Source organism: Onychomys torridus, chromosome 6, assembly GCF_903995425.1.
Source record: "Onychomys torridus chromosome 6, mOncTor1.1, whole genome shotgun sequence".
NCBI lineage: Eukaryota > Metazoa > Chordata > Mammalia > Rodentia > Cricetidae > Onychomys > Onychomys torridus.
In genome coordinates this window covers 121724838-121751029 of record NC_050448.1, presented here as the reverse complement: position 1 = coordinate 121751029, position 26192 = coordinate 121724838, and the positions used below count along the sequence as shown (strand labels likewise).

The 26192-nt window shown below is 38.5% G+C and overlaps 2 protein-coding genes across 3 annotated transcripts in view; one reads left to right on the top strand and one right to left on the bottom strand.

Annotated features, from left to right (window-relative positions):
- The window catches only part of Spata1 (spermatogenesis associated 1), a 40575-nt gene extending 25967 nt beyond the window's left edge, over window positions 1–14608 (top strand). For both annotated transcript variants that reach the window (XM_036189939.1, XM_036189938.1), the window contains 4 exons: window positions 744–922; window positions 4120–4218; window positions 6434–6521; window positions 14247–14608. In XM_036189939.1, coding sequence (XP_036045832.1) covers window positions 744–922; window positions 4120–4218; window positions 6434–6521; window positions 14247–14275 — 395 coding nt within the window. In that variant the 3' untranslated portion in view covers window positions 14276–14608. The remainder of the gene's footprint in view (window positions 1–743; window positions 923–4119; window positions 4219–6433; window positions 6522–14246) is intronic.
- Ctbs (chitobiase) lies at window positions 8315–24512 on the bottom strand. Its single transcript, XM_036189940.1, has 7 exons — window positions 24352–24512; window positions 20182–20320; window positions 19513–19721; window positions 14227–14398; window positions 13008–13105; window positions 12545–12706; window positions 8315–9423 (listed from the first exon to the last, which is right to left on the bottom strand). The coding sequence occupies exons 1-7, from the start codon at window positions 24481–24483 to the stop codon at window positions 9232–9234; spliced, it is 1104 nt and encodes a 367-aa protein (XP_036045833.1). The 5' UTR covers window positions 24484–24512; the 3' UTR covers window positions 8315–9231.
- Window positions 24513–26192: the final 1680 nt, after the last annotated feature.

Here is a 26192-nt window from a genome sequence, read left to right as displayed (position 1 = left end):
CTACTGTCCTCCAATTCTTACTAGGATGGCCCATTAAACCCTCCTTATAGCATTCAACCACTTTCCTGATCACCATGGCAGAAAGCATAGCAGCAGGCAGACAGGTGTGGCACTGGGGCAGAAGCTGAGAGCTCACATCTGATACACAAGCAGGAGGCAGAGAGAGACTGAGCCTGGCATGGGCTTTCGAAACTTTAAAATCCACTTCCCTCACCCCCAGTGGTACATCTCCAGATAAGCCCATACCTCCAGGTCCTTCTTAAAGAATTTTACTAACTTCAGACCTAGTATTCAAATATATGAGCCTGTGGGACCATTAGCATTCAATCCAATGCACTAAGTATGTTACTATCTAGCAGACATTTATCTCAGCTTTAGGTATTTATAAGTCTATAAGAGCTGAAATAAAGGAGAGAAGGAAAATGTTTTAAATTGGTATTTTTTTTTTAAACACTAGGATCCTTTCTACCTTAAAACTTTAATCCTGTAACATAGTGGTTCTCAACCTTCCTAATCTTGGACCCTTTAATATAGTTCCTTATGTTGTTGTGACTCCTCAACCATAAAATTACTTTTGTTGCTACTTCATCACTGTAATTTTGTTACCATTATGGATCATAATGTAAATATCTATGTTTTCCGATCATAGGTGACCCCTGTGAAAGGGTCATTGAGCCTACAGGTTGGGAACCACTGCTGTAAGTGTCCACCTATAACTTTTGTAGTTTGTGTTCTCTTTGTAGCCTGTGATAGCTGGAAGAAAAAATACTTTGACAGCAAGAAAGTCACAGCATCATTGGAGGAAGTTTTAACAAAACTTCGAGAAGATTTGGAACTTTACTATAAAAAACTCCTGATGCAGCTAGAAGCCAGGGAAATCAAGATGAGACCAAGGAATCTGGCAAACATCTCAGATTCTAAGGTACTGTAAACTGTGCACCCTTCCTCTAGGAAAGTCCTGTGCAGGAAGCATGCTTAGACTTGTATTACTGTATTTAGGATTCGCTGGGTCACTTGTAGCAACGCTTGCTTGGACAGTAAAACACAGAGTCCCTGGCCTGCTATCACAGGAGAGCTGCTGAGGAGGCAACAGTCAGAAGATTCCGTCTCTTAGGGCCTTGGTGCTGTGGGTATTTCCTCCCTGTCTGGATTGTTGGTTTCAGAAGACAGCCTTTTTCTAGTAACAGCAGTAGAGTTGCCAGTGGCTAGTAGGATCATATGTTCTTAAAATAGAAGAGAAACCTGGTCCAGAGTGGTTGGGTGTTCTGAAAGAGGGTCACTGCAAGATGTAATTTAGGCTCTCTGAGGCAGCAGGAGAAAGAGTTTCTATGAACTGAACCTCCAGCAGCCGAGCAGAGGCTTATTTATTGTTACATAAAAGTTGTTCTTCAGGTAAACAGGTTCCTCAGACCAAAGACCCTGATGTAATTTATAGGTTTTCTGAAGGAAAGCATCACACCCTACCACTTTAGTCCTTATTGTGTACTGATTGCAGTATCCAGTAATTCAAGGTGCACCTCCAGGTGGGCCAGGACAATCTTGTGACGAAAGTTATGCAAAAGCTGCTTCAGAAAAAACAGCTCTATAGCTAACAGCAAACAATCCCTGTTTTCCATAATGATTTCTTAAAAGGCCAAAGTACTTCTAGAAAATAACTAGTCATTCTGATATTTACTGTAGAAACAGTGAAAAACAACTATTTCATTGTAATGTTAATTAATCCTAGATACAACGATTCTACTAGATTTCCTACACAGAGTCATAAAATATAAAAATCTTTCCTTTAGCCTAGTTGAGGGCTAACTAGGCAAAATGCTGAATCAGTAACAATTGCCAAGGAATGCTCTGGCTGTCTTAGGCTAATTAGCTTTACAAAGAAATAACAGATAAACAAAGGTAAGGTGTGATGGCTTTTAGCAGTGCTTTCCCTGTGAGGAAAAGTCATGAAACACAATAGAATCCACTAACAAAGAGTTTTATTAAGACAAGGAGAAAGGGATAGATGTGATCAGGCCTGCAGATGGACATGTGTGTGAAGAAGGAGGGTAGGGGAACATGGGGCCTGCCTTTTTAAGGGCTAGCTCCCACTTGTGCACACAGCCTTACGTGGCTACTCCACACATACGCATAGATCACTTGGTCATGCCTCTCGATTATGTAACCAGCAGCCATGGGGCATAAGTTAGTAGGATGTATGACCGGGAAATAACTTAAGTGTCTCACCAGGGCATGCTTGACCATGGGGGCGTGGTTGGAATTTTTATCAAGGTGCTAATAATAAAGCTCACTGTAGTCCTGGGGGGAGAGGGAGTTACAGCACCTACAGAACTCAAAATTACTGATATTGTAAAGAATTTTTTAAATTTTATGAAATTTTGATCAACTCATTTTTTTGTTGAGATTGTCTTGAATCTTACATCACCATCAAGAGTATCCTTTATTGTATAATTCTACCATATAATTAAATAGGCAAAAATAAATAAACCCGGGAGTCATTTAACATTTTTTGTTAGATTCACCTCACATATTCAAAAGATTTAAAGATATGTTAATTATGAAAATGACTTCACTTTAGACATGATGAAATAGAAAATGTTTACTACTTTAGACAAATTTAATATAAAACCCAGACAGGCTAAAATAATTGCTTACCATTGTTGTACCCGTTTCTCGAAACCCCCCGAGACCACCAAGGAGCCGGTTTTGGATGCAAGCACATAAGGGTCCTTTTATTCAGGTTCATCCTGGGCCACCGCACAGCAGATGGAAAGAAATGTGGTGGCGGCCAGGTGTTTTTATAGGGAAAAACCACAAGCTGGGAATTGGCAACTTGGGATTGGGTAGAAGGGATATGGGGCAAGGTGATTTTTTGAAACTATTGGTCTAGACTTTGGGCATGAAACCACATTTGAAACCATTGGGTTAGACTTTTGGCGGGGAACCACAACATGCTTAACAGGATTGTCTGGACTGCTTAGCAGGATTATCTAGATATCTTCAAGGGCCATAAACTGCAGACAGAATGTCTGCAGGAGGATACTGCTCTGTATCCGTTGGAGTTGTCATGGCACATTCCTGGAACTGAGTATAGCAGGTGGTCTGAGATGGTGGCCCTTTCTCTGAGATGGAGCCTGTAAAGTCAAGTCTAGACCTTCACAACAATATTAGTCAATACTATTTTAGCATAGTTAATACATTTACTATTTTATTGGTTCAATATGAGACTGTTTCACAAAGAAAGTTTAAAATTCTTTTTTGTTGATTTTGTTCATTTTCTATTTTGAGACGGGGTTTCTCTGTGTAGCCCTGGCTGTCCTAGAACTCACTCTGTAGACCAGGCTGGCCTTAAACGTAGAGATATGCCTGCCTCAGCCTATGAAGTGCTGAGATTAAAGGCACATGCCACCACTGTCCTACATGGAAGTATAAATTCTTAAATAGCTTCTTTAGTAAAGAGAAATGGGGTTGGGGATTTAGCTCAGTGGTAGAGCACTTGCCTAGCAAGCGCAAGGCCCTGGGTTCAGTCCTCAGCTCTGGCAAAAAAAAAAAAAAAAAAAAAAAAAAAAAAAAAAAAAATCAAAAAGTAAAGAGAAATGTACTGCATAAGTTTTTTAAGAAAAAATATTTTTTATTTTTAGTATATTTTCTTACATAAGAATTAAATTATTACATATTTTAAAATAATCCTAATCTGATTCAGCTAATAAAATACTGTGCTGAATTCTAGTGTTTGCTAATATATTCATAAGTTAATAGTGTTAATGATGTTACTTTGATGGTTAGTTTTACAAATCTCAATTTTGTTTCCTGAAATGGGATCTTACCCAACTTGGCCTCAAACTTGAGATCCTCCTGCCTCAGCTGCCTGAATACTGAGATTATAAGTATGCACCATGATGCCAGGCTCAATTTTTGAAAAATCATACATGACTAGAGGTAGAACAGGAGAGACAGTCATCCCTAAAGCACAAGAATCAACAGAAAGGAAGATTCCAAAACAGTAAGATTGTTTTCTGAAATGGGTTGTTTTCGTGATCACTTCATAGTTTATGTTTGGAAGGCCATTAATTCTAAATACTCAAATATTATACTAAATAAATGATTTTCTGTCTCACACAGAATTATCTTATAATCCAGATCACTGAAGTACAACATGCAATTGACCAACTTAAGAGAAAATTGGACACTGATAAAATGAAACTTATATTAGAAGTTAAGGTAATCTATGTTTCTCTTAATCAGATTATAACATTCATCTTGAAATAAAATAGTTTGGTATTTTAACCTTGAATGTCAATATTATAAGGGTAGCTGGGACTGACTCTTTTTAAATTAGTACCTTAACAGTAAAGAACATGGATGAAAAAAAATGTGGGAAGAAAACTAAACATTATAAAACAAAGATGCATGTTACAACAAGACCAAAGAAAAATTAAGTAAAATTTTACTAAAAGTAATTAAAAGTTAAAGGACCATGTGAGTCAGTACAATATGTACAGAAAAACTTAAACATGGTTTTCCTACATTTTCAGACATTCATACATCTGACAAACCTCCAAATAAGCCCCTAATTCTCACTTGTTTTGTTTCCCTTTCTTGGGCAATTATTTCATTGCTGTTATTTTCATACATATGAAGTGTGACTCTTCTGCTAAATGCTGAGTCTTCTTGGGAGCAGAGACTGCATTAATATAAGCTTTATTTCTCAGTAGGAGCTTTTCTATACTGAATGTCTAGTGGATGATTTGGAGCATGCTTAGCTTTTATAAAGTGATATATAGTTGTAGCATAGGAATACATAGGAACTGTATCATAGGAATCTCTAGAGCATGGATGCCTTTGTTGGGGTTTCTATCTCTGCATGGACATGCTGTATTATTGCAACTTGGGTGTTCATGCAACCCATTGTGCATGATAGACAAGTACTTCCTCACAGAACTACAACCCTATCCCTAGAAATTAAAAATCCTGTTTGTTGAGTTGAACAGAAAATAAAAGAAGACTGTATATTCTTTCATTAAAGCATATATACATAAAGCAGGAAAGACTGGCCACAGGAATTACTCCATTCACTTCTTTTCCAGAATAGCTGCATGGCACAGAGTAATTATTTTCCAGAATTAGCAATGACTAGAATAAAGATACTTATACTTTACCATTGAATATTTTTGCCACTACCACCTAAGGATATTAAGCACTTCAAATGTATCTTGTATGATGAAGGACCTAAATTTTGAATTTTATTTACCTTTACTTAATTTAAATTTACTACTACCTACTACACTGGACAGTGCAGTTCCAGATGCATTTCACTTCCCTCAAGGCTTTCTTAGCACTAGAATGTTTAAGACTTAAGAGGAAAAAACAAAGGATAACTTCAATAATATGAATTAAATATTAAATAGTGTGCAATAAAAAGTTTGTCCAGTGAAGGAAACAGTATATGTTCAGTATATGGAGAGGAAGCCAGAGGCAAGACTTGTACACCTGAGGATAGTGGGGATGCAGAAAGGAGTATATCCAACCTTCAGTTATGACTTCCTCTGCTTTCTTCTGAAAAGCATGTACATTAGATTCCACCTTCTGTATAGATTTTAATTTTACACAATTGACTTATGGCTTAAACCTAATTTAATTAGGTAATTTAGTTTTAAAGACAAGAAGTTTTCAGCTCATGGACTGGAAGAAAAAAAATCCTGTATTTAACCATAGTGCCTAGAGGATATATAACCAATAATAAGTGTTTATTCATTTCTGAATGAACCACCTAAAACATTCCCACCAATACTATTGAGAAATAAGAGGCAGAAAATCAAGCCTGAGTGTATTGCAACCATATTTACTCAAGGTAGTGGAGCATAAGTAGTCCTTCTAAAAGATTAATGGTTTATCTTAACAGGAAAATTTGTTTAAAAATGCAGCATTTGACTTCATAAACCCAGGGAAGCCTGAGTTTCATTATTCTTAACAAATTCATAGGCGGTGCTAGTGCTCTTGGTCCACACATAATATGTGGAATACAGGTGGCTGTTCCAACCTTGTAGTTTTATACTCTGAGCAAAGTACTTAGCCTTTGCATCCTATTATGTATCTTAACTAGCTATTCATTCCCTAAAAAGTCTTGTATTCAGGATCCTGTTATCACTTGTTTTACTTGTTACATATTGAGATTATGAAGCCAAAGTAAAAAATAAAGTTCCTTTTATTCTATATTTTGAGACATTTCAACTGTTGTTTATATACTTACAAAGGATATTATCTCATGCACATCTGGCTAGATAAGAATGCTTATTAACCAAGATGTATAACATGAATTTACTGCAATAATCTAGTATGAGTGAAGGCATGAAAGGTAAATGAGAGCAGTTCCCACCATGACTTCCTCTGGAATGCTGAGGTGAAATTCATTTCTAAAAGGCACCTCTCTCTGCAGATGAGAAAACAAGCAGTTTCAGATTTACAAACACTGAAAGCGGAACTGACACAGAAGAAAATGAGCTCATCTTTCAAATCTCCACTGTGTAAGTCCATCTAACTGACCTCTTGAGATTTTAGAGAATGATTGGAACAAAACAAGCAATTGTGTTCCTTGGCAGTGTTTTATATAAACCATAAGGTTGATGTAGCAGTTAAAGAATAAATTTTAAAATAAGACTAAAATTTTACTTTTTGTGTGGGTATTGCAAATTATAGTATAAATCTAAATAGTGGCTATTTTGAAGATTTTGAGTCCATTACCTATTTGACAGTACTATATTTTATAATTTCTTATTTTTAATGAACTTAAAGGCCAGTATGATGGCAAAATTAATGATTAGCAAAACATATAATGTTTTAGTAAATACCAATATATTTGCCTAGAAATAAAATCATATTTCGATTAAAAACAACTACATATATAGGTGTATGACAAATTTGTTTCTAATAATTTAATTTGTACTGCTTTTAGAAATATAAAATGATTTTTAGAAATATAAAGTTATTCAGTGTATACTAAGGAAGTAAATAATTTTACTGTCATAAACAACTAAGTAAATAGGAAACATAACACTTTCAAAACAAATAGTTGATACATCATTTATTCCAGTTTGGAGGGGATCATATTAAAGAAGATAGGATTTATGTACATGGAGTTCAAAGGATACAAACTGTAGTGAGTCTTTCTGTGTCCCACCAGCTATCTCCCAAATAATACACAGAGACTTCTTATTAGTTATGAAAACTTGACCAATAGCTTAGGCTTGTTTCTAACTAGCTTGTATAACTTAAATTAACCCATTTCTATTAATTTACTTTCTGCCTTGTGGTTTTATTACCTCATCTGTATAGGGCCCATCCTACTTGCTCTGCATCCCTGGTGTCTTCGTTGCCTTCTTCCCAGCATCCTCTCTGCCCAGAAATCCTGCTTAGCTATTGGCCATTCAGCTTTTTATTAAACCAATCAGAGTAACACATCTTCACAGTGTACAAAAAGATTATTCCACAACAACAAACATTTAATCTATGTATTTTCAAAAAGCAATATAAATACAATGTTATGATTTTATTTTATTTTATATGTATGGATCTTTGTATGTCGGAGCCTATATGTATGTCTGTGTACCATGTGTGTGCCATAAGGTCAGATCCCCTGGAACTGGAGTTAAAGAGCCCCTGGGGAAATGGAATTGTGAGCTGCCATGTGGGTGCTGGGAATTGAACCCAAACCCTCTAGAAGAGCAGCCAGTGCTGTTACCTGCTGAGCCATCTCTCCAGCCCTGCAATGTTGTTGTTAATTGCTTTGAAAAAGAGAACAGGCCAGGCAGTGGTGGCGTACTCAGGAGGCAGAGCCAGGCGGAGCTCTGTGAGTTCAAGGCCAGCCTGGGCTACAGAGCAAGATCCAAGACAGGCACCAAAACTACACAGAGAAACCCTGTCTCGAAAACCAAAACCAAAAAAGAAAAAAAAAGAAAGAAAAGAAAAGAAAAGGAAAAGAAAAAAAGAAAAGAAAGAAAAAGAGAACAAAGACTGCTTTATATTTAGAAATTTATTTTCACAAAATTGATTTTTTAGAAAAGGAGCAAGATGAGAGAATAATGTTCTTACATAACCTATAAAACATGAAAACTAGGCAAGAAATGAGGGTTAATAAGTGAAGGACTATGAATGACTAGAAGTATAAACAGTGAATAGAATCAAGTTCAACACCAGCTTATTCTTTTTGTTGTTGTTGTTTTTTGGTTTTTCGAGACAGGGTTTCTCTAGCTTTTGGAGCCTGTCCTGGACTAGCTCTGTAGACCAGGCTGGCCTCGAACTCACAGAGATCCACCTGCCTCGCTTCCTGAGTGCTGGGATTACAGGCATGCGCCACCACTGCCTGGCCCACCAGCTTATTCTTATTACAAGAATGTTACACACAAATCTCATATCAAGTACCTCTAGTTTACTGGTTCAAATATTACTAAGTAATCTTCTCACATTTAATTTGTATGCATATTTTTTTTATCTCATACACTGTCTAAAGGTTTAAGTGACGCTAATGTGGATATGTCATGAAACATTAGTATGTACTATAAGAAGTCAGGAAGCAGAAAAATCATGTCTAATCATTTTGATGAATCTAAAGAGATACTAAATTCCTGGTTCTAAATTTAAGATTTGTTGAAAATAAATTCAACATAAACTGATTCTCAAAGGCTAGGTCTTAAGACTATGTTTGAGGCTAACAGTTTCTATTTCAAGTTACATATAGTTGTTCTTGTAAATTTTTTATTAGCATGTCTTAATTGTAAAAAATAATGGGCTTCATTCTGAGATTCTTATATATGTGTGTAACATAATTTGATCATAGTCATTCCCCACCCCCGTTATCTTCTCTTGTCTACTAGATACACATATTTTTAAAATCAGTAATGGGTTTTAACAGTATATTTTAATACCAAGAGAGAAAATTCAGCATGAAATTTTGAAAGCAATTTTCCTAATTAAATTATAATATTGAAACATAAAGGAATATTTAATAGAGTAGTTGACTTATTTCTTGCTTTTATATTCCTGGATATTTAAGATACGTATGTATCTTTTATGTTGAAATGAAGAATTTATTTCTTACCTGTGAGTTGAGTATATCAATAGGTAAGTTATGGAAATACGACAAAATATTTACATTTTTATCTCTGCAAGAAGTTAGACCCATTATACAGCTCATTCTTGCAAAATCTCATAGTCTGACAAATGATGCTCCTCTCTCCATCATAGCCTTGGTTTTAAGGCTCCCCACATTTCTCCCGTTTGCTCTCTGGCTAGAACATCTTCTGAGTAGTCAAGACAGTTGGCATTCCACATGCCAATGCCCCTCAAGCCATAGTTTTTGACATGTGCTGCCTTTAGTGAAATGCTCTGGGGGTTATCATACCACACTTGATGAAAATGGCCAGCAGGATCCTATACAAAAACAAATTGTAAATTTAAAGAATTTAATGCAGGAGGAGAAAAATTACCAAATTCAAGTATTCAAAATGCATGCAAAGAAATAATGAAAATTTTATAGCACACTACTTTTCTGCTTTATTTTTTTTAACAGTCATATACATGATATTTCTAAATATTACCTTGTGGTATTTTAACAGCAATAAAGATTACACAATTTAACCTCCTAATGTAGTCTATTTAAGAACCTCCCTGTGTCTTATTGATCTGTTCTTTTTTTTTTTGGTTTTTCAAGACAGGGTTTCCCTGTGTAGCTTTGCGCCTTTCCTGGAACTCACTTGGTAGCACAGGCTGACCTCGAACTCACAAAGATCCGCCTGGCTCTGCCTCCCGAGTGCTGGGATTAAAGGCGTGCGCCACCACCGCCTGGCTTATTTGATCTGTTCTTATGATTCTCAACTAAGATGTACGCTTGAATCATTGTAAGTCATGGAGCTTTTAAATTACACCCTAGAAGGGCCTTGGTGATGAACACCTGGCACTCAAAAGGATGAGGCAAGAGGGTCATGAGTTCAGGGCAAGCCTAAGCTACATGGTGAGACCCTGTTTAGAACAACACCAAGTTCAGATTTCTATGTCTCACTACTAAAACATGCTGAATCAAATTCTTGTACGGCAAGTGCTGGGATCCACATTTGTTTATCTTCTGCTTTAATATTCCACTGGGTAACTGATATGCAACCCAAGTTAAAAGGAACAACTGCTACTTGTCCATTAAAACCAGCTTGTTCGCTTATTTGTTTATTTGTGTATTTATTTATTTGTATTCTTTACAGTTTTTGGAAGTGTGCCAACCTAAGAGTTCAATAGATGAATACTGTTTGTGATAAATCAGCCAGATGAACAGGTAATAGCAGTGGAGGAGGAAAGGGCCACCTTCCTAGGTCTTACAGAATTGATTCTAAGGCTTTTGGAGGTGACTCCTGGGATGATGAGCACAGGACTGATTAAGGATAAGAACTAGATTGTGGTCTTGTACTCACCTTCTACCCTTGTACCACTGTCTCTCAAGAAACACATGGGATATCAGAAAAGAAATAAAGGAAAGGACCATGTACTGGCAAAAGAACAAATGAAGGAGGAAAATGTATTATGAGAAAAAACCAGAGATATACTGAAAAATAATTTTCTGTTTTTATATGCATTAGAAAACTGCTTAAAGGGAATTCTTAATGAATGCCAGTTCTATTTTTATCTGTGGAGGCACTCCTGAAATGAGGTTTTTGATTAGTCTATTTGAAGAGCAATAATAAACAAATAGGCTGTTGACATTTCAGTTTAGTGGACTCATTCAATACAGGTGTATCTCATTCTTCATTCATCACCTTGTAGATTGATTGGTTTAAGCATGCTTAAAATATGCATGGTTCTAGAATATTGAGTTCAGGATGAAGCTGCTATTGCTGAACTGAATAAAAAAGCAGAATCATTCTTTTCAGACACAACAGAAACTTGATTATACTGTGACTAAAAATGAGGAACATAACAGTAACAACAGATTGTTGTTTAAAGTGCCATTAAATGGCCTCCAAGGCTCCCCAGAATGTTTTATGAGTTTTTGTCCTCAAATAGTATGTTCTGGATAGTAGTTACCAACACACACTCAGTCAGATAGAAGGAGTACTTTATGAATAAGAGGGAAGAGTTCAAAGGCTTCAAACATAAAGAAATTATAAGGAAAATGCTTTCAACCTTGATTTTATCAGTGGATGCTGTGTATTGTGTTGAAACCCATACTAAATTCCATTGATATGTGCAACTAATGCATAAGAGTAAAAATACCTTAAAGTGCATCTAGGAAATAAAGTAAACATACTTAACTCAAAAACAAATCTCTTCTTCCAAAGAAACTAAAATAGTAGTTATATCAGAAGATGTGGATGGGGAGAATGGGAGGCATTCAGAGGACACACTGTTTTAGTCAGACAAGAGAAACAAGTAAAAAAGACCTCATAAGTACCATCTTCACGGTAATTAAGAGCAAGGTAGCAAGGGATGACATATTTCAAAACTGCTGGCTTTAACTGATCTCACTATAAAAGAACTGTGTAAAGTAAGACACATGTAATGGATATGGATATCAAAGCAGGTTGTATACCATAAATAGATACAGTTTTGTCAATTAAAAATGTTAATTTTTTATAAAAAGAATATGTTTCTGCATCTTCTCACTTAGTAAAGAAAAAATAAGCCAATGATTACAAAACAGTGCATGGCAGTATATACTATCATTACATATATATTTCTAAATCATATATAATTGATTACTATAACCATAAAATACTGTTTCCCTGCCTGGTTCTGAGTGGATTGAGGCAGGCTCTATGTGAAATACTTTATGTATTGCAGCATTTCCTAAACATTTTAATGTAATTCCATACAATAGAAATCCCAGACCAACAAATATGGCCAAGTGTTTTCTAAATATATTTGGTCATAGAACATGCATGAATATTTGCACATGTATGTGCATATCTATGCATAATGTTAACAGTTCTCAGAACAGAATTCTAGTAATATTGCCTATATGTATGTATTTATGTATGTTTGTATATGCTATGTGTGTGTGTTTTCTTATGTAATGTTTTTCTGTTCCTAACTTTTAAAATTCCTTATAATTTGTTTTACTTGTAAAATACAATTGACAGATGCCATTTTTTCAATATAAAAATCTATAATGACTCATCTACTAATCTCAGCTTCATTCCCACCTCTTTGAATCTCATCAGAATCTTTAAGCTATTTTGAAATAAATGGAGACTTTCAAACATAAAACCTACTTTGGTCAAAGCACTTTGAAAAGCAAATTACCTTAGCATAATTGTCAACTATTAAGGAAGTCCTATTTGTGAAATGCATAAAACATTCAAAAGGAAGTAGACCAGGCCAGAGTATTACACTAGTAATGTAACTTCGAGTGTTCACCAGGCAACTCAATTTCCTGATTACACAGACTCAGACAGGTTTATGCACAGAAACAGTAAAACTGATAAATTATTAATGCCAAATATCTAACCACCAAATACAGAATTATGGAAACTAATAGAGTAAATGTTCATAATTGATGAACACTTACCTTGTAGTTATAGTAAGGAGCTTGCTGGTCTTTATCCCACTGGCTTCCAGAAACAGAACTATTTACTTGCTTCATGATCACTTTGTAGGGCACCTGCCGTCCTACAGCATCGCTGCAAGGAGCCCCTCGAAAAGGGACCTTGGCAATGGTGCAGACGTCATCCTAGACACAAAAATGTTCATGTTATTATTAAGCAGATGTAAAAATACAAATGAGACAAATAATAAAAACTGTTAGAACTAAAAGATACACTATAAATAATCTGACTATACAGAATAATCATTAAATTAATATTAAGATGAAAATGCATGGCATTCAGAAACTTCCATATTAGAAAATTAAAAAGAAACAAAGTTTAGCTTCAAAATATATTTCAGAAATTATTTAAATAAAGTTAAACATAATCAAAGCAGAATAAAATATGTAATGGAGCAATGTCACATAACAAATAAGTTGTTCTTACCTCTGATAGATTCAGGCAGGTATAATCATAACCATACCAGGGAATACCCATTACAAGTTTCTTAGGGCTAATGCCCATCTTGATATAGTCACTATATCCTAGTCACATGGGGATAGAAAAACACATAATTCTTCTGTTTATATTCTGTTAATATGTACATAGAAGCTGGACATCAACACCAAATCTTAAGTTTGGAGAAACAGGTACATTTTTACAGATCCATTTTCTGCTATGATGTCATAAAAGTCATCCCTTAAGAACTGGAAGTCCTATGTCTTGCTTTGTAAGCTTTCTTTCTTAGATGACATCCAGTGAAGATGATATGGAAACAAAATACACAAAATATAATTGCAGAAATGAAAATTGTAAGAAATCATACTGATTTTATGTTAGCTGGTAATGTATATTTGATATTTGGGGTTCTAAAGCTTCAAAAAGTTCTGTAAATCTTAACTTTGTGGCAGTGATACTCAGAATTTCTTACAGAAACTCAAGTGTTCTATGTTTAAAAGTACTCTGAATGTTTCCTAGTGACCACTGTAGATAAGCAATGTCCTTGCTCTTACACTATAGTAACCTATAATTTAGGACACAAGGAATGTGAACAAACTCTCCAACTACTCACGAGAATGGTGATGGGCTAGATCCTGTGCCAGTCTTGTGCAGGCAGCCACAGCTGCTGTAAACTTAAGAGTGTGCAGTCCTTCATAACCAGAAGACACTTCTGCTATGGTCCTCCCTAACTCTGGCTCTTACATCCTTTCTGTCCACTTCACAATGGTCCCTGAGCCGTGTGTGTGTGTGTGTGTGTGTGTGTGTGTGTGTGTGTGTGTGTGTTATAGTTTCCATTTGGGGTTGAGTCCATATACAATTATTGTCTGCACTCTGACAAGTTGAGAATTTTTGCACTAACTTCCATAATAGCAAACAAAAATATTTTGCCATATGACCAGAGTGTTAGGCTTGAAGTATAATGTAGGAACAATGATAATATAGCTATCTCATGAGGGTGTGATTAAGAAGTAAATGAAATTTTCAATTTTTTGTAAATACTAAATCTCTCCAATTTATTTTTATTATTTTATTGTTATATTTTATTTGTAAAGCAAGCTTTTATATAAAAGGTATATAAATAATTTAGAAAAACTAAAAGGTACTTTAGTGTGTGGGGTTTGGGAATAAGTATTACTAATGAAGTGATCATTTCTTGGATTCTTACCAGTTAATGTCTGATTATAGGGAGCATTGGCTGCTGCAATACATTCTGACCAGATCTGACTTTGCTCATCGTAAGACATCACGAAGAGAAAATCACAGGCACCTGCAATTCCGGTATAATTATAGCACCTTTTGTCTATGTTCTGTGGTGACCAAGCTACATCAAAAGTTACCTGTGGAAAAAACCTACATATTATTTTATATAACATGATAAAGTATATCAGATTCTTATCATACATTCTCTTGCCTCATTCTACCTAAGGATAAAGAACTGCTTACAATGTCTGCATATGTAATCTGACACATGTAGAAGAGGTCTAATAAGGCCTAATAAATATATTTTGTTACTACATTGGACTGGCCTGCACATGTATCTGGGTACACAAGGACCAGAAGCACAGCACTGTGAGGAAAAAGAATTTCAAATACAAATGTTCTCAAAGGCTGGGCTAGGAACTCACTGACTGAAAGAAGCAAGTTCAATAGTAATGCTGTGTTGGGGCCCCTGAATAAGAGGAAAGTGAAGAAAAGAAATCAAATACAGAAGGCTTTACTGTGTGGGCAACATAGGTCACCTGTTGGTACTGCCTGACCGTATTCTGAGTTAGTCCCTGATTCATAATTATATCACATGTAGGGTGGGCCCAAGATTACGGTCAATAGAATTGGGCTTTATTCACCAACTCAAAATGCTGAACATATCACTTAAGTGATATTTGTTTCTGGAAATAGCCAAATGAAACAGGTGATAAATTATCCTTTACTTTCAATGGTGATCATCAAGAATGAGTCTCTTAAAATATGTTTTTTACTTTAAATATTTATTGAGAACCACTGGTAGCAAAAATCCATGAGAGTATACAGCAGTGACAACTAGAGTTCAGAAGGTCAACCTATCAGAACTAAGGGTTGTGTTGGAGGAAACCATCACATAAGGTGTTTGCCTTTTGAATGCACTGGCTGTCTCATAACAGCTATGATTCTCCCCATTTACCATGCATCTCCATATTATGTGTACATGTACTCTCATGACTGCTCCTCAATCTTGGGCACAACTTTTCCTATACATTTGGGGTAATTGGATAACTGTCCCCAGCTGTGTTTACTTTTTATTAACATATATCTGGCCAGGGCCATTCTCCAGACAAAAGTATCTCAGCAAAGATACCTTTTTCCAAGGACAAAACTGCACATAGATGATGTTTTAGCCATTTGCTAGTTACTTAGTTAAGGCAGTTACTTTCCACTGACCCAAGGAGATTGCCTACAAGGCCAGGCAAGTATGCAAATCAAGTTTTAATTCCTCCTCAGCCAGGTGCTATTCCTAGATTTTCTCCTCAGCAATTACTCTGAGTGAAAGTGCTTTTATTACCCAAATACTGCAGGCTCTGACATAGGTTGCTTAGCCACCTAGCAGATGTCCCCCTCTCTATCAGAAAGCAGCTGCATCCAAAGACAGTTTACTAAAGTTCTTGTGACTTATTGACCCCTAACATTCTAACTAGCCATTTCTAGATTATAGTTTGAGCACTCAGATTCCCTAATTGATCTTAGCCTTTAGTTGACCCTACCAGAGAACTCCCCTTTAGTCACTCCCCTTTTGGGTTGTAATTGAAAGCTGACAGTTAATTGCTTTATGTGTGGACTTTATCACCTCTCTCTCTCTCTACGACCCTGAAAATTTCAAGCTTCACATTGCATACTGGTTCTCTGAGAGCACTGGGAGAATGGATGGAGAAGACCAGAGATGAGGATGGAGATGGAAAGAACTAGGTAGAATGATAAGAGAACAGCAGAAGGGACCGAGAGCAGGAGGGACCAAGAGGAGCTCAGTAATAGAGCAGAAAAGAAACTGTGCAGATAGAATCGCCATAGAAGAATAAAGTGAATGGACTAAAGAACTCTGTGTGCTTAGATTCATTGAATATCCTCAGACTAGAATCCTCAGCTGGTTGTTAGACTCTTCTGCAGACCCTGGGAGCAAACAATATAGGCTGGACCTAATATTGTTTGTGTTAAATATTAATAAGTTTTATTGTGTAAAAACATCCTAAAAATCCACCAAATGTTTTTCCCTTAATCAGGCACCCAGTAAACACTTATCAGTTATAATAAAGTGAGTCTCTATATAAAATCTTCATATTTTGTCTAATTTATCTTAGCAAAACTTTCAGACTTTCTGAATGTTTCCCCTATGATTCATTGAGTATTAACAGTTCTACAACAAATGGTTATGACAGAAAATTTTACATATTGGACCCATTTGTCACTGCCTGTTATTACAAAATGGGAGCTGTCTTGCAGTAATAGAGAAAGTCAGCAAGCACTAAGAAAGTACCACTAAGCAGTTAAATTTCCAAACTATTGTTACTACTTATGGTATCTTGAATACTGAAAGTATTTTCTCTTGAATTGCCTGTCACATTTTATCTTACACTTCTGAGAAAGTAGTGGATAAAGACAAGAAAGCCAAAGCCTTCAGTTTTAGTATTAGCCCTTACAGTTTGGCCTATGCTAAGTCCCATAAGGCATCTGTCTTAGTCAGGGTTTCTACTGCTGTGAAGAGACACCATGACTACAGCAGCTCTTAGAAAGGAAAGCATTTAACTGGGGCAGGCTTACAGGTTCACAGGTTTAGTCCATTGTCATGGTGGGAAGCATGGCAGCATGCAGGCAGACATGGCGTGGAGAAGAGGCTGAGAGTCCTATATCCTGGTCTACAGGCAGCAGGAGACTGTGTGTCACACTGGGCAGAGCTTGAGCATATAAGACCTCAAAGCCTGCCTCTACAGTGACACACTTCCTCCAACAAGGCCACACCTCCTAATAGTGCCACTCCCTCTGGGCCAAGCATTCAAACACACAAGTCTGTGGGGCCATTCCTGTTCAACCACCACAGCATCTGAGTCTACTTTCAGAACAAAGATGTAGAAAGAACTCTTTACAGGCATCTCTAGCTCTTTAACTCTGACTGCATTCCTATGAAGCTCCGTTTCCCACTCAAGGCTCTCTAATTTGGCCATTTTTGTTTTCTGATCTCTGGCTTAAGAACCTTGAGCCATGTCATGAATGACTCCCTTTTGAGTGGTCTATCACTTGTTCTGTTCCTTCCTTTTTTATAATGAAATTCTCAAGAATCATTTCAAGATTAACCCTGTATAAATGATATGTACCTTTTAAAATCTTCGTTTTAATTTATTCAGGACTGGCAAGATGGCTCAGGGTAAATGGCACCAAGTATAGAAACCAGAGTTCGTTCTCTGGAACTGATGGAAGGAGAGAAATGACTCCACAGTATTGTTCTTTGACTTACACACATGCGCACACGCACATACTCATTCATACATAGACTAAATAAATGTAAATTTTTTAAAAAATTAATTCAACAAACATTTAGCAAACATTTCCTGAGTACAAGAGTGATGCTGTCATCCCAGTCTAAACCATAAATCTCCTTACCACTAGATATGTCCATCCTTGTGTCATAGTTTTACCAGTGAGTCTCAAGTTCATGACAACCAGCTCTGCTAGAATCACCTACAGCACATGGTAAAAAAGCAGTTCCCGAAGCTCCATCCCATACTCAATGAATCAGTGTTAGGAAATTCTAAATAGCATCCTCATGTGATCCTGGAGCAAGTTTCAGAATCATTGGTTTATAGTACTTATGGTGTTCTCTACCTTGGATGAATATTACATGTATAACAGATACTCAGAATATATTTATTATACATATCTTTTATAATGGTAAGTTCTACATCCATTGATTCTACAAAGTATAGATAAAAAAAAAAACATTTGCTAATTGTCTATAATGAACATGTGTGGATATTTTTCTTACCCTTATATCCTCAACACAGCTATGTATGTAACATTTACACTGTATTAGGTATTATAAGTAATATAAAGATGATTTAAAGTATATGGGCAGTTTTGCATAGGTTGTATCAAATACTTTGCCACTTTGTACATGACTTTGGCACCTACAGATTTTGATATCCAGAGTCCTGGAAACAACTTCCAGGGATACCAAGGACAATGTGTGTGAGTCCTACTTAAATAAATATTTTAGCTTTATTGAGACAGCATCTCACTATATAGCCCAGGCTAGTCTTGAAATCCCAGTCTTCCTGCCTTTTATCAATTATGCACTGGTATTAAACATGTACCATCACATATGGCAGGATTTTAAATGCTTAAAAGACAGGGATCATTAATTTGCTCAGTGTAGTGGTTTGAATAGGTATGGCCCCCATAGAGTCATGTGTTTGAATGCTTGGCCCACAGGGAGAGGCAGTATTAGGAGGTGTGGCCTTATTGTAGTGGGTGTGCCATTGTTGGAGGAAATGTGTCATTGTAGAGGTGGGCTTTGAGGTCTTATATGCTTAAGCTATGCCCAGTGTGACACACAGTCTCCTTTTGCTGCCTGTGGACCAGGATGTAGAACTCTCAGCTCCTTCTCCAGTACCATGTCTGCCTGCATGCCACCATGCATCTCACCATGACATTAATGGACTAAACCTGTGAAACTGTAAGCCAGCCCCAATTAAATGTTTTCCTTTCTAAGAGTTGCTGTGGTCATGGCATTTCTTTACAGCAACAGAGCCCTAACTAAGACACCCAGGAATCATTTTTTTTTTTCCAGTGCTGGAGGTTGTACCCAGGGCCTCATGCATATTCCTGGAGGTGATTCTCCAGTGTGTGTACACAGGTGTTTAGGTTTTTATTCTTTTTTAAAACCCCAGGTTATCTTCATATGTGGCCATGTTTGACAACCCTGATCTGGAAGCACACGGCCCTTTGCTACTTACACATTGTCTGGTAAGACACCTCGTGCTGAGATCTGCTATAATTATGTGTATGGCCTATTGTTACAGTTCTAGCTGGTTGTATAGAATTAGTCCTTCGAGCTTTTGTGGGCCCTGAGTGCTTTGCAAGTAATGTAGTGATAACAGAGAGTGAGGCAATTCCCCAGCACTACCCTCTTCGCTAGTGCCTGCTTTCTCTGCTCTCTACTAGTAAAGGGCAGTGTAGGCCCTTGTGGCTTCTTGCTGCCCCGTAGCCTGTAGTGCTGCAGGCAGCAGACAGAACAATCCCAATGCTGTATTTTGAGATGAATAGAAACTCAGGAACTTAAATAATATTAACACTCCAGAAAAGATGTTCGGGAAATATGTGCAAAAAATTCTTTCACCATTCATTACCATAAAACTAAGATAGCATAAGTCATACTTTCATGAATATATTTTGATTGATAACCAAAAACAAAAAATGAGTATTTATTTACCTGTGATCCCTCTATCTCACGATGGAAGCGCTCAGTGGTTTCTTTGACCAAAGCTGTCAATGCTTCATATTCAGGTGAAAAGCAATTAACTTCTTGCTCTATGTCTATATTAATTCCATCCATATGTTGTGTTTTGGCCAAATTAACTTTTTGAGCTATCCATGATGCTCTGAAGGTAGGATCAATGATATCCTTCAGGGAGACATCACCTTTGGCAGACACAGACATAATTATACACATGCTTTTTCTGAGTTAAAAGCCATTATTTGACAAAGCCACTCCCAAAGGGATCGAAATGTCATTGAGACACATCATTATTTTTGGAATATTAAGCCTCTAATTTGCTTTCCAAATGGAGAAATAGTGTGCCAAATAACAGCCACTGCTTACTAATGGTCATTCTGAGTAAAATAATTTCTCAATTAGAAGCAGAACTTGTAGACCATGACTAAAGGTCAGCATGCTGTAATTAGGCAATCACATTTTCTCAAAAACAAGAAGTGGTTTTATTTAATTTTTTTTAAGAAGATCAGTATTTTTGGACTATATTTAACAGTATCTACAATTAACTTTAGGTCTTGAAAAAAAGAATGGCACAAAAAAGGACTATAGTAGATAACAACTATGTTTTTCCCATTGGCTAGGCACATGTGTCTGCTAATTACATACCCTTTAGCACTACTCTGGCTCCTTTTGAATGAGCATAGCACATAAGTTCTGAGTCATATTTTCCAAAAACTGCCACAGTTGTAATCTGTGACCAGTCATAAGATTTCCATGTTTTCTGTCCAACATCAAATACAAAGACCTGCCAGGAAAACAGGGGTAGGCACCAGTACTTAATCCAAGATTCTCACACTGACATACACAAACCACTGTAGCATGAATCTTAACATGTCTTATTAATAAAAACAAACCTGGACCAAATATTGGGGTGAATGTTGAAAGATCAGAGAAGCAGAACAAGCCACAGCTTCCTCACCTCACAAATTCCTCAGGTGATCCTGTTTCCTCAGACTGGATGCCTCTCTGCTGAACTGTGCTGCTCAAAAACCTAAAAGCTTAACCAGGCTAGTTCCTGGTCCTCACGCCTTATATACCTTTCTGCTTGCTGCCATCACTTCCTGGGATTAAAGGCATGAGTCACCATGCCTAGCTGTTTCCAGTGTGGCCTTGAACTCACAGAGATCAGGCTGATTTCTGCCTCTGGAATCCTAGGATTAAAAGCATGTGTGCCACCATTTTCTGGCCTCTATATCTAGTGGCTGTTCTGTTCTCTGAACCCAACAAGTTTATTAGGGTGCACAATATTTTGGAGAACACAGTACCACCACAAACCACCTCCATATGTTGGGTACTGTGGTGGACACTGGGCACAGAGAGTACAGGGCAAGACGTTAGGTTGCCATTATAACTGCTGGCTACATGGGCCTGGAAGAAGTACTGGCGACTGTAGAGGTCTGAAGACAAAAAGGGCAGTGACTATAAATGTTAGTATGGCAGACACCTAGAACTCAGAGAGTACAGAAAAGAACCAGGGGATGGTTAATCTGGGGCAAGTCATGAATAGCTGTGTCAGTAATTCAGCCCTATTGAGAAGTTAGTATCCTGAGGGAAATGGAGAGGATAAAAGCATTTTTATTTAATAAAACACTTTATTGTAATGGAATCACATAAAAACATCATCTAATCTAAGGTAGCCACTAAAACATCAAACTACATCTGAAGCCATGGAGGTTCACTTAAGGTTTTTTACTTTTACTATCGATTAAACTTGTTTACATTTATCCACCAACCAAAACAAAACAAAAAGCCTGTGACAGAGTTGAAATGAGAAAAACCATCTGCTTTACACCTTTGTGGTTTATGTGTCCTTTTCTCTGCATTCCTCGACACCTACTGTCAGGACACAAATATTTCTAAAAACAAAAGTAATGTGTTCTGGAAACCCCCTTCTGCTGAAGTGAGAAACAGATTGAAAGGGACCGGAACGGGATCACAGCAGTAAAGTGTTCGGATGAATGAGATCATGAGTGGGGTCTCAGCGAAGGCTGGGTCAGCCAGCTAACACCAAGTACAAAGTCTGAAGATCTTCAACTTCTGCCTACTTTGTGTGGGGCCACAGACACTGCTTGTTTCTCTGTTTGCTTTGGATCACGCTAACTTAGAAGAGCAGTCAGGTCCAATTTTAAAGTAGCTAACTTTTCCTCCAGCATTTTCCACTCAAAGATAATTCTAGAAGCACAAAAGCAACACTGATCATGTTCCTTTTACCTCAGGGTATTAATTTATGGATTTAGTAAATATTAATGAATTCCAGTAAAATGTAGGAGAGGCATTTTGCTCTGCACTAGAGGCACAGAGGTTAATAAACACCAAGGTCCACTAGGAATTAATTACAATAGCATCAAGGCATACAAGGGGAGATAAGGGCCTGTGACACCATATAAAGGGAATCTGCTAGCTAGTGTCACAAGAAATCCACGATGACTGTAAGTTAGGGGACTTCCGCAACCTGGAGGAAGACAAAAGAAAAGAGACAAGTGAGGGTTGGCAGAGCAGGAACTAAACCAAAGTCCTTACAACGAAGTATTCTACAGCTACAGCACAGAAACGCTAAAGAGACGGAAGCACATAAAATTAATAAGGTAGGTGGCACTCTCAAGCAGCACTTGGAGGACCACAGAACTGTCCATTTTATCTGGAGATCCACTAGTGTTTGAAGCAAGGATGGCACATGACACTTGTACTGCAAATAGAGCCTTGGGGACCACAGGAGAATGGATGGGGAAGGGCTGTGTAAGGCACTAACCATAACAGTTGGCCAACATTTAATTTCCTCATCCTCCCTCTTACCTTTCAGAATTAACTGTGCATAATTCATTTTTTTTCTGCCAAGCAACTATCCAAAAAACTACACACAATGTGAAACTGAATGGCCCAGTGCTTTAATTCTCATAAAGATTCAATTTGTTATTAAAAAAAAAAAAAAAGCTAAGGCCTGTGATATAATAGTAACCACTCCCAATCTTGAAAATAGAAAGGAAAGAGGTGTTGGGTTTGGCATGGTAGAGAATAGTGTCTTAGTCAGGGTTACTATTGCTGCAATGAAGCACCATGACCAAAGCAGCTTGGGGAGGAAAGGGTTGATTTATTTATGCTTCTACATCACTGTTTATCCTCGAAGTCAGGACAGGAACTCAAACAGGGAAGGAACCTGGAAGTTTGCCAAGCCTGCTTTCTTAGAGAAGTCAGGACCACCAGTGCAGGGGTGACACCACCCATAATGGGGTGGGTCTGCCCACATCAATCACTAATTAAGAAAACACCCTACAGGCTTGCCTACAGTAGACTCTTCCGGAGGCCTTTTCTCAGTGGAGGCTCCTCCTCTCTGATGGCTCTAGCTTGTGTCAAGTTGACATGAAACCAGCCAGTACCAATGGTGTTCATCCTCACAGCACAGTTCAGTCTCCAGCATTCCCCCACACACAAACATATGCAGTGGGGAGGGAGACCATATAATCTAGTCTCCCTATTTCAAAAAACAAAAACAAAAACAAAACAAAAAGCCAGGCAAAGGCCTCATTTCCTACAAATCTATGAATGAGCATAATTCTGCTTCTTTGTTATTCAAAATGCTCACAAATACTGTATCACCCACTAAGTATTGAGTGTCACAATAAATCAGATTGTTATAAAAACCACTTAATTGTGGGGAGGAGCTTCAGGCTGAAATAGCTGAGTGAGTGCTTTGGATTCCAGCTAAGGCAATCAGGACCAGCCAACTAATCTCCAGGAAGTTTAGCCAGACCATAAACAAAAAAGTAAGCAGCTATCCAATGTCAACCAATTACTTCTCTTCCAGATTCAACCAGTAACAGACCTACTACCCCGGATTTTAACTTCTGAGCTTTTTATAATGAGTGCTGCCAATGACCACTGCTCGAAGAAACAGTAATGGACCTACATTTTTCCTTTAAAGGATGTTAGCATTCCACAGTAGGCAGTCTACAAAAGCCCTATCACTAATTTTTTTTCTAAACAATGGGTGCAAACACAGAGATTTAAATAGCTATACCTCAAAACCCAATACAAGGCTGAAGCCCTTTGAACTGCTGGTTCTTTGTACATTTTTGCAGACACGGCCCTCTGGCCTCTCTGACTTCTTCCAGGTCCAGCTACCGCTGTCTACTCTAGTTTTGTGGGTTTACTATTGCTTCAAGAAAGAGTGAAGTTGTAGGCCGTAGCGGTGCACGCCTTTAGTCCCAGCACTTGGGAGGCAGAAGCAGGATTTCTGTGAGGAGGATCTCTGTGAGTTCGAGGCCAGCCTGGTCTACAGAGAGAGATCCGGGACAGCCAGGGCTACACAGAGAAACCCTGTCTGGAAAAAAAAAAAAAGAGTGAAGTTGCCAGAAGCTTTATAAATCGTAAGGTTGGGTTAAAGGAAAACCAAGTACTCGTTTTTGCCCCACTCCTGGGGAGTGAGCGTCCACAAGGATCCGTATCAAGAGTAAAGGTCAGCAGAACGTCTGCTTTCGGGTGTTCTTTTCGGGTGGGTTGAGACTTCATCCGTACTGACACGCATTGCTTTGGAAACTGAGGACCGGTTCTCCTCCCTCCCCGCAGGAGGCTGAGCGGGTAGGGACAGGAGCTGGCCTTGGGGGTCCGATGAGGCAGGGGCACTAGCGGGCTCAAGCGGCGGGAGAAGCCGCCCAGAGTTCCCGTCTACTGTGAAGGGAATCCGAATAGCGGAAGGCTGGGCTGGTTAAGGCTGCTGGGAGCGCGACAACTTCCCTTATGACCTTGAGTACCAGCCGGACCGGCAAAGGGAGTGCTGACCTCGAAGTCGCGGCGGTGGCGGACCGGTCGGCAGAGCGCAGCCTCGGAACACGGACAGTCCCCGGCCGAGAGCCGGAGCGCCAGCAGCGGCAGCAGCAGCAGAGTGAGTCCCGGGATACCGAGCAGCGCCATGCCTGGGGTGGAGGACGCCCGGAAGGCACCTCCTGAGGGGCGGGGCCTGGCGGCGGGGGCGGGCGGGGCCTGGCGCGGAGGGGCGGGGCCTGCTGCTAAACGAGAGGGAGACCCTGCGGGGGGGGGGGGGAGTAGAGGGCGGGGCCTGCTTCGGGGCGGGGTAGGGAGCGGAACCTGCTGCCGGGTGCAGGGGACCTTGTCTCCCCAATCCCCTCTCCCTGGTAGTTGCGGGCACGGCATACGAGTGACGGCAAGAGGCGCCCACACTCCAGTGCTTGGAAAGGCCAGCGAAGCGAGTAACTCTCAGCTCCACCACTTTCCTCCTCTCCCCCACTCTGGCTTCACACCATGCCATGGTTGCGTGTTCTAAAAGTTTTCTGCTAACCCGTCTTAACAATTGTTTCAGAACTATTTGCACACCCATCCCCCACTTACCCAGTAAGTTCACTGAAAACTCCCAGAGCTCATGTTTTCTTTTTAAAACTCAAAATCGATCAAAAAATGGGCATTCTTTTCCAAGTCTCTAAACAGGATGTTAAAAAAACAGGTAAAACAGATGGAATGATATTATTGTCATATTACCAGATATTTGGTTATGTGTATTGTGATTTGCCCCCCCCCCGCGCATAAAATAAATTTAAAGATGAAATAAACTCTGTGCAGTGATCTTAGTGTGAGAGTTATGGCTTCATGAAGAGCCTTTCCTTTTGTTATGAGAATGTGACGGGGGAGTTTCAGCAGGCTCCATCATAGTGGTTCTCAACCTTCCTAATGCTGGGACCCTCTAATACAGTTCCTCATGTTGTGAAACCCCTCCCCCCACAATAAAATTATTTTCCTTGCTACTTCATAACGAAATTTTTTGCTGCTGTTATGAATTGCAATGTAAATATCTGTGTTTTCTGACGGTCTTAGCTACCCCTGTGAAAATAGTTGTTCGACTCCCCAAAGGTCGTCATCCACAGGTTGAGAACCAATGCTCTATGAGATCCTGGGGTTGCACCTATATTTTTCTGCTTGGCAAGTGCAGTAAATGCTGGAAAGGAAGCACATTTTGAAAATTATTGCATTTCTATAGGGAATTCTCCTGTTTAAGCATCAACAGGAATAAATATTCTCTTTATGGCTCTAAAGGAAACTGAATGTCATTAAACTCATAATAACAATTAAAATGCCAATTATAGCATGAGTTTAAATTTATTGTAAACCCCCTAAACACCAATAAAAATTTAAATGAATTCTTTTCCCAGAACCAAAGTATTATCAAAACAAAGGCCTCCCTGATCTCTCTGAGAAGAGGACCAAGCTTAAGATAACTAGAAACGGAATAAATTAGTATACTTGTAACCTTTGCAGATTGGCTTTGTCTTAATTTCTCTTCTTGTTGCTGTAATTTAAAAGTAACTTAGGACAGGTGATGCTGGTTCACGGTTCAAGGGTACAGTCTACTACGGCAGCCAAGTCAAGGCAACAGGATCTCGAGGCAGCTGGTCACAATCAGAAAGCGTGCTGCAGTGTAGGAACTAACCTAGAGAATGGTGCAACTCACAGTGGCAGAGTCTCCCTCCCACAATTAACTTGATCACAGGCATGCCCAGTGGGTAACCTAACCTAGATAGTCCATGCCTGGAGACTTGTCTCCTTGATCACCCTAGATCCTGGCAAGCTGACAGTTAACACCAAACCACAGCTCATCAGAGCTCCTGAAG